Source organism: Dipodomys merriami, unplaced genomic scaffold (genome assembly GCF_024711535.1).
Source record: "Dipodomys merriami isolate MVZ:Mamm:240054 unplaced genomic scaffold, mDipMer1.0.p SCAF_10, whole genome shotgun sequence".
NCBI classification, from domain to species: Eukaryota; Metazoa; Chordata; class Mammalia; order Rodentia; family Heteromyidae; genus Dipodomys; species Dipodomys merriami.
In genome coordinates, this window is record NW_027202271.1 from 572,247 (window position 1) to 585,452 (window position 13,206).

Sequence of the window (13,206 nt, forward strand, 5' to 3'; positions counted from 1 at the left end):
TAGAGCTCTACCATTTGAGCCACAGTGCCACTTCCGGCTTTTTTTTCTTTTTGCTTATGTGGTGCTGGGGAATCGAACCCAGGGCCTCATGCATGCAAGGCAAGCTCTCTACCACTGAGCCACCTTCCCAACCCCTTCTGTAGGATTCTTACCTGTAACTGAAAACCTGGAAGTGGAAGTGTGGCTCAAGTAGTAGAGTGCTAACCTTGAGAGAAAAAGCTAAGGGACATGTCAGGCCATGAGTTGAAGCCTCAGTACCTGCAGCTCCGCCCCCCCCCAAAAAAAAAACACACACAAAGAAATTGACTTAGATTCATGAAAATGTGTTCTGTAAATTAACAATTTTTGATATCTACTCAATAAAAAAAATATTTTAAATTTATTTCCAATGACTTCTAAATTTCTCTTTGCTTCTTATATAATTATTTTTCTTCTTAAAATGCCAGTCTGAATAAATTCTAGAAGCTTAAGCATCTACTTGTAGACTAGATATTTAAGTTGCAATGTAAGAAGTGTATCTAATCACATCTTTTTTGTTTATTTGTTTGATGTTGGTTTGCTACTAGAATTGTTCTTCATAGGTTTTATCTTCCTGGGATTCTTCTTTTATATCCTGATTGCAAGACTGACATCTATGAAATATGATGGTAAGTGAAATTAAGTAATTGTGTGTTGAAAGAGGAAATAGCCATATTTGCAGCTTACCTTTCCTTCTGCAGTTTGATCCATATTGTGTGGACATCCCATTATATGTGAAACAGTGGGCCTCCCCTTTCCTAAAGCACTTAAATGCTCATACTGGGATTTGAACTTAGAACCTCATGCTTTAACGTGCCTTTTTCACTCAAGGCTGATACTACCACTTGAACCACACCTTAGGTCTCTTGGATATGTCAGCCTAGGCTGACTTTGAATTGTGATTCTCAGATCTCAGCCTCCTGAGTAGCTAGTGTTACAGGCTTGCACCACCAGTCTTGGACAAGAATTTCTTTATCTTAAATACCCCTTTCTCCAAGTCCATTTCATATAATAGAATGCTTATCATCTTTTCTTTCTTGGGCCAACATATTGACGAGCCTAGTCTGTCTTGAACAGTTCTGTTGCAGTCTTACCTGGGACTAAGCTGCACTTGTCAGTCAGGTTCAGGTCCCTCCTTAGAGAGGGCTGCTGTGCACACACAGCCTTCCTGCTGGGAAGGCTACCCTGGCTCTGCTGTGTGACTTAGCTGGCTGTGTGTGTGTGTGTGTGTGTGTGTGTGTGTGTGTGTGTGTGTGTGTGTGTGTGTGTGTGTGTGTGTGTGTGTGTGTGTGTGTGTGTGTGTGTGTGTGTGTGTGTGTGTGTGTGTGTGTGTGTGTGTGTGTGTGTGTGTGTATACATACATATATACACACATATAATATATATATGTTTTTTTCTTTATACAGTTCTCCTGGTATTTACAGCTTTAGCCGGAAGCATTGGAGGAGTTTTCTTGGTGGCTGCCTGGTGGAGATTTGGAATCCTTATGTTCTGTATGCTTTGTGTTGGGCTGGTGCTTGGGTTCCTCACCTCATGCATTATGTTCTTCACTCCACTGGGTAGGAGCTATGTAACTGATGTTCTGTGGGGTTGATTCATTGTTTGGAAGACTTTATTTATTTCTTTCTAGAGTCACATATTTGCTTGTTAGGGATTTGAATCCTGGAAGGATGTTGCATATCTCCATCTTTTGAAGAGTTCTGGCGATTTTGATGACGTGGCACTTTCGAGAAGGCTCATGCCTGTAATCCTAGGTACTAGGAGGCTGAGATTTAAGGATTACCATTTGAAACCAATCTAGAGAGACAGATCAGAGAGACTCTTATTTCCAACTAATCAGCAAAAGAAAAAAGAAAACAAAAAGTACAAGTATAACTCCAGCCTTGAGTGAAAAAGCCAAGAGAGAGAACACAGGCCCCAACTTCAAACCTCAGTACCAGTACGAAGGGGGAAAAAAAAAAAGGACTAAGAAAATCCACAAAGAAGGGAGGTAGACTAACTACCAACCAAAGTGTTTATAAAAGAGAGAATAAGTATTTTGTCCTTGTTGAGGCAGAGCGTGTATACCAGCCACGTTATGTTGACTATTAGGTGTTCTCTGACCTTCACCTTTCTATCTGTTGTTCTTCTGTTGTGTTTATTTCCTCTGGGCCCAGGTCAGTTATGGCTGTAGACCCAGGGCAGTGGCTAGAGTGAGGTGAGGCAGGCCTGGCCTGAGGACTCCAGTAGCAGCAATTCCCAAGGGATGGGTTGCTCCAAATAAAGCCAGCTGTGTCCCACTGCAGAGTTTCCGTTGGGCTGGGACAATTGCAGCTGGATGTAGGGATGGAGAGATGGGATCTCAAGCACATCTATTGAATCAGGGAGCCCTCTGCCAAAGTTTGTGCCTTGCCCTACACAAATGATCCAGCAGCAGCTGTTGATTCTCAGTGAGCTTTGGCTTTTTTCCCATGTAAACCTTTTGGTTTGTTTGGTGATTCTTTGGTGAGTAGCCATTGGCATGCATATATATATGTATGTATATATATATATTTTTTTCCTTTGTACAGTTCTTCTGGTATTAACAGCTTTAGCCAGAAGCATTGGAAGAGTTTTCTAGGTGGCTGCCTGGTGGAGATTTGGAGGCAGGCCATAGTTTTTTTTAGGTCTATAGCTGGTTTTCCAAGGCCCACTCATCCCCTAGGTAGGGACTCCAGGTACCAGATGTATACCTCCTAGTTGAATAATGGCTTCTTATTGGCCAGTCTTGCAGAGAGACTCCTGGGCAGTTACATTTCTATATATATCTTGAGCTGAGTGGTGAGTAGAGGTATACAGCTGGCCAAGGGGGAACTTCACTGTTTTGCTTGTTTGTGTTCATGGCCATCTCTTCCCTCAGGCAGTGGGATATAGTCACTGGTTGGCTGGGCCTGTACTTAGTGAGGTTTGCTAGATCTAAGTTTGCCTTTGCACTCAGGGGCCTTGTGCTCTTCTTGATTGGCTTCTTCACTCAAGGCTGGTGCTCTGTTACTTGAGCCACACCTCCTCTTCTGATTTTTTGCTGGCTCATTGGAGAGTCTCACAGACTTTTCTGCTTAGGCTGGCTTTAAACTGTGATCATCCGATCTCAGCCTCCTAGTAACTAGGATTACAGGCATGAGCCATTGGCACCTGCCTTCTACTATCCTTTTTTTATTTTTTTATTTATTTTATTTTTTTGTCAGTCGTGGGGCTTGAACTCTGGGCCTGGGCGCTGTCCCTCAGCTCTTCAGCTCAAGGCGAGCGCTCTACCACTTGAGCTACAGCGCCACTTCTGGTTTTCTGGTGATTTATTGGAGATAGGAGTCTCACGGTCTCTCCTGCCCGGGCTGGCTTTGAACCGCGATCCTCAGATCTCAGCCTCCTGAGTAGCTAGGATTACAGGCGTGAGCCACCAGTGCCCAGCCTACTATCCTTTTTTTAAAGGCAAGTGCAATTGTCTTTAAGCTTTTTGAAGAACTATTCCTGTTAATGAAAATAACTATTCCCTTCAGATATACTAATGTATTATCTCATAGTTCAAGTACAATTAGAGTGAGCATCTCATTATTGCAGTTGTAAAACTCAGTTTTGTTAAAGCATCAAAATTTGGCTGTCTTCTTATATCTGATTTGATTACTGCCATTTTTACCTTATGTGGATAGCAAAGAGATTATTTTCTGGAAAGGGAAAAGACCCATTCTTCACATGACTGCATATACTATTTTCTTTTCTTTTTATTTTTGGGTGGCAGTGCTGGTTTTATTTACTTATTTATTTACTTCTTTTTGTGCCAGACCTGGGGCTTGAACTCAGAGTCAGGGTGTTGTCTCTGATCTTTTTTGTGCAAGGCTGCGCTCTACCACTTGAGCCACAGCTCCACTTCTGGCTTTTTTTGTGTATATAGTTAATTGAAAGTCTCACAGACTTTCCTGTATTGGCTGGGCTTGAACCATTATCCTCAGATCTTAGCCTCCTGAGTAGCAGCTAGGACAGGCATGAGTCACCAGTGTCCAGCAGTACTGGTGTTGACATTTAAGATTTCATACTTCTTAGGCAAATACTATATCCGTTGAGTTACAAATAGCTCTTTTTGTTTCAGTTTGCTTTGCCCTTTTTTTTTTTTTTAATAGATAGGGTTTATGCTTTTGCCTTTGTGGGCCTTGAATCTCAATCCTCCTATTTCCAACTCAGTAGTAGTTAGAATTACAGGTTTGTATAATGCACTGCCTTATTTGTTGAGATAGGATCCCATGTTTTGTTCGGTCGACTTTCAAACCCAATCCTCTTATTTCTGTATTCTGTGCAGCTAGGATTATAGACAGGTACAATTATGCCTGGCCCAAAACAATTTCCCTAGATTCATTGGAAGGCATTTTTTATCTTTTTATGCTTCTGGAGATAGAACCAAGGGATTTGAGCATGCTAGGCAAGAGCTGTATTGCTAAGTTACATGGCTAGCCCATTTTTATATTTTTATTTTGAGACAGTGTCTTGGTAAACTGCTCAGGCTGGCCTTAAATGCATTCTTGTAGATCTCAACCTCTGAGTAGCTGGGATTATAGCTACTCATCAGTGTACTTGACTTTTCTTTTTGAATTTCATTTATAAGAAGGCGTTACTGGGGCTGAGAAGGTGGCTCAGTGGTAGAGCGCTTGCATGACCGAAGCCCTGGGTTTGATTCCTCAGCACCACATAAGCAAAAAGAAAAAAGCCAGAAGTGGTGCTGTGGCTCAAGTGGTAGAGTGCTAGCCTTGAGCTGAAGAGCTGAGGGACAGCGTCCAGGCCCAGAGTTCAGGTCCCATGACCGGACCCCCCCCCCCCCCAAAAAAAAGAAGGCATTACTTTCATATTGATGACATACTCGAACCTGACAGAAGTTAGGTAAGAGCAGTTATCTCATGTCTATGGGTGATAGTAATCTATTAAGAGTATTTTGTGACCTGCACTAGTAACTCAATGCCTATAATCCTAGCTACTCTGGAGGTTGAGATCTGAGGATCTTGGTTCAAAATCAGCCTGAGCAGGAAAGTCCCTGGGACTTTTTTTGGGGAGGGGTCCGGTCGTAGAGCCTGAACTATGGACTTGTGCGCTGTCCCTCAGCTCAAGGCTAGCGCTCTACCACTTGAGCCACAGCGCCACTTCCGGCTTTTTTTCTTTTTGCTTATGTGGTGCTGAGGAATCGAACCCAGGGCCTCAGGCATGCATGGCAAGCGCTCTACCACTGAGCCACCTTCCCAGCCCTCCCTGAGACTTTTTATCTACAATGAACAACCAAAACGCTAGAAGTGGAGGTGTGGCTCAAGTGGAAGAATACTAGCCTTGAGCAGAAAGAGATAAAAGATAGCATCCAGACCCTGAATTTAAGCCCCAGTACTGGAACCACCAAAAGAAAAAAAGGATTTTGCTGCTTATGTTGTAATCATGGCTTAGGTTCTGAATATTTTTTCACTGTAGATTTTCTACATATCCCCAGTACAAAACAGAAAATCAGAAATTTAGGGGCAGAAGGTAGTAGTTTAGCATTTGGAGATAATAAATTCAGCCTTCTCAGTTTATGGAAATTGAGGCCTGATGTCTCAGAGCTGGTGAACAGAAGATCTGCTACTCACAGACTTCTAAATTCTGCTAAGTGCAGAGCATTTACCTGCTGGAGTCTCCCCGACACCAAACACATCCTTCAAAGGTGACAGTATTGATCTTTTTTTTTTTCCTGCTGGTACTGAGACTTGAATTAGGACCTTGCACTCTCGCTTAGCTTTTTTGGCTCCAGATTGGTACTCTACCATTTGAGCTACGCCTCTTATTTCTGGCTTTTTGCTGGTTAATTGGAGACAAGAGTCTCAGGGACTTTCCTGCCAGGGTTGGCTTTGAACCATGATCTTCAGCTCTCAGCCTCCTGAGTAGCTAGGATGACAGCTAGTAGCTAGGATTACAGATACCGGGCAGGAATATATTGATAATTGGGTGGAGAACAGTTGCCAGCATATTCATGGGTTGTTACTTTAAACCTTCAGTGTGTGTTGTGTGCTCAGATAATGAGAAAATGAAATTTAACTTGGTGAACCTCTTCTCTACCATAATTTTTCTTTTTCAGGAAACCTAAAAGTTTTTCGTGATGATGGTGTGTTTTGGGTGACTTTCTCCTGTATAGCCATCCTCATTCCAGTAGTTTTCCTGGGCTGCCTAAGAATAGTAAGTCTTTTATAAAAAATTAGATTTACTCTCTCTTTCTTTTGGTAGTGTGGCTTGAACTCAGGGCCTTGCACTCTTACTTGAATTTTTGCTCAGTGCTGGCACTCTGCCACTTGTGTCACACTTTCATATCTGGCTTTTTTGTTCAGGTCCTGGGGCTTGAACTCAGCGACTGAGCGCTATCCCTGAGCCTTTTTGCTTATGGCTAGCACTGTGTTACCACATGAGCTACAGCTCCACTTCTGGTTCTTTTAGCAGTTAATTGGATATAAGAGTCTCATAGACTTTCCTGCCCAGGCTAGCCTTGAACCATGATCCTCAGATCTCAGCTTCCTGAGTAGCCAGGATTTTAGGCATGAGCCACCAGTGCCCAGCATATGTCTTGTTTTTTGCTAGTTAATTGGAGATAAGAGACTTATACCCTTTCTTGCCTAGCCTGATTTTGAACTTTGATCCTCAGCTATCAGTCTCCTGAGTAGCTAGGATTACAGGTGTGAACTACCAGTTCCAGCACTAGGCAAGAGATTTTTTTTTCTTTTTTTAGTACTGGTACTGGGGCTTGAACTTAGGGCCTTAATGCTGTCCCTTAACTTTTTTCCTTCAAGCCTGGTACTCTTCCACTTGAGATATAGCTCCCCTCTGTGCTTTTTGCTGGTTAATTTGAGATAAGAGTCGTTTGGATTTGTCTGCTTGGGCTGGCTTTGAACCTCAATCTTCAGATCTCAGTTTCCTGGGTAGCTTAGGAGTATTGGTATGAACCACCAGCACCTGGCCTAGGCAATAGACTCTTCTGAGATTGACATTGTACTAGAAGAGGGTTTTGTGGTGCATGGCTGTTATTTTGATCCATTGCATTATAAGCATCCACTGTGGAAGTCAAGGGTGGTTTTGAGTTTATATTTTCAAGTAATCTTTATCTTTTCATGAGTTAGGGAGAAGTGATTCCTTGTGATGGAGCCAGTTGTGATAGGCATGTTCTGCCAGGGATCATTAATGCCTCACTCTTCACCTCTTCCACAGCTAAACATCCTGACTTGTGGAATCATTGGCTCCTACTCCGTGGTTCTGGCCATTGGCAGCTACGTGTTCACAAGTCTTTCTTCCATCACCTTGAATGTCCTCAGGAGAGCACTCAATGCAGATTTCAATAAGGCTTTCACAAATGTGCCTTTTCAAACCAATGGTAGGACTTGTAAAAGCCCCTCAAACTGGGGGAGGGCAATGGAGGGACTCAGGAATGGAGGAAGGATGAGGAAATGCAGTCCTTTTTTTTTGAGTTAACATTTTTTATTTATTTATTTATTTTTGTCAGTCATGGGGCTTGAACTCTGGGCGTGAGCACTGTCCCTGTGCTTTCAGCTCAAGGTGAGCACTCTGCCTCTTGAGCCACAGCGCCACTTCCGGCTTTCTAGGGTTATTGGAGATAAGAGTCTCATGGATTTTCCTGCCCGGGCTGGCTTTGAACTATGAACCTTAGATCTCAGCCTTCTGAGTAGCTAGGATTATAGGCGAGAGCCACCAGGCACCTGGCTAAATTTTTTTTTTTTTTTGGTTGGTCATGGGGCCTGAACTCTGGGCCTGGGTGCTGTCCCTCAATTCTTCAGCTCAAGGCTAGTGGTCTAACATTTAAGCCACATCACCACTTCCGGCTTTTTCTGCTTCTGTGGTGCTGAGGAATCGAATCCAGGGCCTCAAGCAGGCAAGGTAAGCACTCTACCACTGAGCCACCTTCCTAGACATAAAAATATTTTTGGTTGTTATTATTTTATTTTATTTTTTTTTTGGGGGGGGGGTCCGGTCGTGGGGCCTGAACTCTGGGCCTGGGCGCTGTCCCTCAGCTCTTCAGCTCAAGGCTAGTGCTCTACCACTTGAGCCACAGCATCACTTCCGGGTTTTTTCTTTTTAAAATAATAACAACCAGCCCCGGTTGTTATTATTTTAAAATCTTTTTATTGTTATCAAGGTGATATACAGAGGAGTTACAGTTACATAAGCCATGTAAAGAGTACATTTCTGGGCTGGGAATGTGGCTCCTCAGTACCATATAAATAGAAAAAGCCAGAAATGATGCTGTGGCCCAACTGGTAGAATGCTAACCTTGAGCAAAAGAAGCTCAGGGATAGTGCCCAGGCCCTGAGTTCAAGCCCCAGGACGGGCCAGAATAAAGTGTACATTCCTTTTGGATAATGTCACCCATTCCTTCATTCTCTTCACATCACCTTCAAGATGTATAGTTCATTTTCAACAGTATCCAGTGAGAACCACTGATGCAAAAATGTTTTATTTTGGGGGCTGGGAAGGTGGCTCAGTGGTAGAGCGCTTGCCTTGCATGCCTGAGGCCCTGGGTTCGATTCCTCAGCACCACATAAGCAAAAAGAAAAAAGCCGGAAGTGGTGCTGTGGCTCAAGTGGTAGAGCTCTAGCCTTGAGCTGAAGAGCTAAGGGACAGCGCCCAGGCCCAGAGTTCAGGCCCCACGACTGGACCCCCCAAAAAAAATTTTAAAAATGTTTTATTTTTGACTGCAGCTGTTCCTAGAAATATAGTTGCAAGTATACAAACATTCCAATAGAAGCAAACTATCTTTTTAAATATTTAACAAGTTATAACAGATAGCTGAAAACATGGATGCAAATGAAATTCTCCCAGAGAACAAATTAAAAATATCAGGTGCCAATGCTCTGGAATCCCAGCTATGGAAGTCATATACACAAAATGGTAATTCTTACATCATTGCAGGGCAAATGCACTCTTATATTCAATGTATACTATGTAAAAACTAAACTATGCAACGAGGGTAGGGATGGGAGGTAGGAAATAGGGGAGAATGAAGAAGGGATGGCATTGATCCACATGCATTACACTCATAACTTGCCATATGGAATTGTAACTTCTTTGTACAGCTCCTTTATAATAAATTTTTTAAAAAGAAGCTGAGCACTGGTGGCTCATGCCTGTAATCCTTGCTACTCCGGGGGCTGAGATCTGAGGATTACAGTGAGAAGCTAGCCTAGGAAGGCAAGTCCCTAAGATTCTTATCTCCAATGAACCACCAGAAAACAGAAAGTGGTGCCTTAGCTCAAGTGGTAGGGTGCTACCCTTGAGCAAAAGATCTCAGAGCCAGAGCCTAGGCCCTGAGTTCAAGCCTCATTACCAACAAAAAAATAAAATAATTTGATATAAACATGATATTTTCCTTTCTAGTATCACTGCTGCAATACATATGTAATAGGTTTCTCTTTTTTTTTTTTTTGGTCCGGTCGTGGGACCTGAACTCTGGGCCTGGGCGCCGTCCCTCAGCTCTTTAGCTCAAGGCTAGCACTCTACCACTTGAGCCACAGCGCCACTTCCGGCTTTTTTCTTATGTGGTGCTGAGGAATCAAACCCAGGGCCTCAGGCATGCAAGGCCAGTGAGCCACTTTCCCAGCCCTGTAATAGGTTTCTATATGTATTTGCCAACTGCCATGATATCAGAATCACAGTATACATTAATATACTTAAGCTCATATTTTTTTTAATTTAATTTAATTTTATTTTACAGTTACATGGGCAGGATAATGCATACATTTCTTACCAAGCATTGCAGCCTCCTCCTTTGTTTACCCTTCACCTCCCTTCCCAGCCTCCCCCCTCTCCCCCACCCAATCATACCCCCCTCCCCCCCCCCCACACCGACATTGTAAAGCTGGTTTTGACATGACATTTTGTACTTCTCATTGTTGCAACAGGTCCACCTGAATCCTTAAACGACTTGTTTGTCCCCATCTCCTCCACATGTTATACTGACATCAAATATAGTGAAAGCGGGGGTTACACTGTGGGGGAGGGACATACAAAGCAACAAAGAAATAATCTTATAAATGCGTTAGAAACACATGCATGAAAGAAACGAAAACATTAAAATACATATTTAAGGGTTCATTTTCCTAACATCACATTATCTGACCTTTTCCGCTTGACTCATACCTATACTAGATATTGCAAATAAGGGAAACCATGGGACCTATGTTTCTTTGGGCCTGGCTTACTTCACTTAATATAATTTTTTCCAAACCTTTCCATTTCCTAACAAATGGGGCAATGTCATTCTTTCTGATGGAGGCATAGAATTCCATTGTGTATATATACCACATTTTCTTGATCCATTCATCTACTGAGGGGCATCTGGGTTGGTTCCATATCTTAGCTATGGTAAATAATGCTGCAATAAACATAGCTGTGCTGGTATTAAGCTCATATTTTTTTCTTGTAGAAGTATACTAAAAATATGCTATGTATAACATTAAGAAATAGATAAAAATGAAACCTTAATCAAATGAAAATGAGCAAAGCTAAATGTTAAAAGTTGGCATGAGCTTAGTGCTGATGTCTCAGACATAGCTATTTAGGAGGCTGAGGTCTGAGGATCACAATTTGAAGCCAACCTGGGAAGGAAAGTTCCTGAGACTCTTATCTCCAATTAACCAGCTAAAAGTTAGACGTAGAGCTATGGCTCAAGTGGTAGAGCTTCACCCTTGAGCAAAAAAGCTAAAGGATAGCGCCCAGGTTTTGAGTTCAAGTTCTAGTACTTGCACAAAAAAATTATTTTGAACCAGTGAATGGGAGGGGGTGGGGGAATATCATTGAATTACTTTATATACATATATGAGAATAGAAATGAAATCCATTTAATAAAAAGGGACATGCGGAATAAGATTTTTTCCAGTTAAAAATATTTCTAGGGCTAGGGATGTGGCTTCACACACACACACACACACACACACACACACACACACACACACACACACACTCTCTCTCTCTCTCTCTCTCTCGCTCTCTCTCTCTCTCTCTAAGCTGGGATTACCTTTGTGTGTGTCTGTGTATCCGTCCTTGAGCTTGAACTCTAGATCTTATACTCTCACTTTTTAAAAAGTATTTATTTTCATTAAATTATATAAAAGGCTTTCAATTCAAGAAGTCAAGTTATGAGAACTTTCCTGCCTGGGCTGCCTTCAAACTGTGATCCTCAGATTTTAGCCTCCTGAGGTAGCTAGGATTATAGGTGTGAGCCACCAGCACCTGGAGCTCGGCCACTTGAGCCACAGCTCCACTGTTTTTGCTAGTTAATTGGACATGAAAGTCTCATGGACTTAACTGCCCCAGCTGGCTTAGAATCATGATCCTCAGATCTCTTTGGCAGTTAGGTAGAATTACAAATCGGAGTCACAGGTGTCTGATAGGATTACTTCCTTTTTTTTTTTTTTTGCCAGTCTTGGGCTTGAACTCAGGACCTGGGTGCTGTCTCTCAGCCTGTTTGTGTTGAAGGCTAACATTCTACCATTTGAGCCACAATACTACTACAGTTTTTTTCTGAGTAGTTTATTGGAGATACGAGTCTCACAGACTTTCCTGCCTGATCCTCGGATCTCTGCCACCCGAGAAGCTAGGATTATAGGCGTGAGCCTATAATGCCCAGGTAGGATTGCTTACTTTATACCAAGTTATTTCTCTTATGGTAAAAAATGCTACCTGTGTGGATGATTGATACCCAACACATAGGGATGGAATCAAGGATGAGAATGAACTCTTCATGATTTTTTTGGGGTCTGGTCGTGGGGCCTGACTCTGGGCCTGGGCATTGTCCCTCAGCTCTTCAGCTCAAGGCCAGCGCTCTACCACTTGAGCCACAGCGCCACTTCCGGCTTTTTTCTTTTTGCTTATGTGGTGCTGAGGAATCGAACCCAGGGCCTCAGGCATGCAAGGCAAGCGCTCTACCACTGAGCCACCTTCCCAGCCCCGATTATTTTTAATTTAATATGTAATCTTTCAGTTATTAAATATGTTTCTCAATTACAAGATCCTGTTAGATTTTCCCTTAATTTCGTGTGTGTGTGTGTGTGTGTGTGTGTGTGTGTGTGTGTGTGTGTGTGTGTAATTCTAGTACTGGGTCTTGGACTCAAGACTGAGGCTCTGTTTCTTTGTTGTTGTTGTTTTTTTTCTTAAGACTGGCACTAGGGGCTGGGAAGGTGGCTCAGTCGTAGTGTTTGCTTTGCATGCATGAGTCCTGGGTTCAATTCCTCAGCACCACATAAGCAGAAAAAAGCCGGAAGTGGTGCTGTGGCTCAATTGGTAGAGTGCTAGCCTTGAGCTAAAATGCTGAGGGACAGCACCCAGCTCCAGAGTTCAGGCCCCACAACCAACCAAAAAAAAAGGACTGGCACTCTACCCATTGAGTAACAGCTTCACTTGCAGCTTTTTGCTGGTTACTTAGAAATAAGTCTCAAAAACATTCCTGCTATGGCTGACTTTGAAACTATTCCTCAGATCTCAGCATCCTGAGTAGCTATGATTACAGGCGTGAACCACTGTTGTCTGGCTTCTATTAACTTTTTGCAGTTAAAAAAAATTACATTAAGCCTTCACAAGGATTGTAAAGTATGTTGATTTCAGAAATGTTATATTGTCGAAAAGAATACACTTGTGGCTCATGCCTGTAATCCTAGTTACTCAGAAGGCTGAGATCTGAGGATCGAAGTTCAAGCCAGCCCGGGCAGGAAAGTTCGAGAAACTCTTATCTCTAATAAACCACTCAGAAAACCAGAAGTGGTGCTGTGGCTCAAGTGGTAGAGCGCTCGCCTTAGCCAAAGAGCTGAGGGACAGTGCCCAAGCCCAGAGTTCAAGCCCCACGACTGACCAAAAAAAAAAAGAATTAAGGATAAGTTGAACAAACACAACTATGATTATTAGGCATTATTAAAAGCAAATCTGTACATCATGGGATTTTAATCTTTTTCTTGTGTTGTTACTGGCACTTGATGTTCTTGCTTAGCTTTTTCACTCAAGGCTGGCACTTTACCATTTCAGCCAGAGCTTCACTTATAGCTGCTTGCTGATTAATTGGTGATCAGAGTCTTAGAGACTTTGATTTTTTTTTTTTTTTTGTTCATCAGTCATGTGGCTTGAACTCGGGGCCTGGGTACTGTTCCTGAGCTCTTTTGCTCACTTTGAGCTCCAGCTCCA

The 13,206-nt window shown here is 42.6% G+C and overlaps 1 protein-coding gene across 4 annotated transcripts in view; it reads left to right on the forward strand.

Annotated features, from left to right (window-relative positions):
* Tm7sf3 (transmembrane 7 superfamily member 3) overlaps positions 1-13,206 on the forward strand; it is a 52,155-nt gene that overhangs the window by 33,804 nt on the left and 5,145 nt on the right. For 2 of the 4 annotated variants that reach the window (XM_070037970.1, XM_070037974.1), the window contains exons 8-11: positions 567-647; positions 1,425-1,577; positions 6,113-6,210; positions 7,231-7,393. In XM_070037970.1, coding sequence (XP_069894071.1) covers positions 567-647; positions 1,425-1,577; positions 6,113-6,210; positions 7,231-7,393 — 495 coding nt within the window. The remainder of the gene's footprint in view (positions 1-566; positions 648-1,424; positions 1,578-6,112; positions 6,211-7,230; positions 7,394-13,206) is intronic. The other 2 variants (XM_070037972.1, XM_070037975.1) reach the window with 2 other exon arrangements.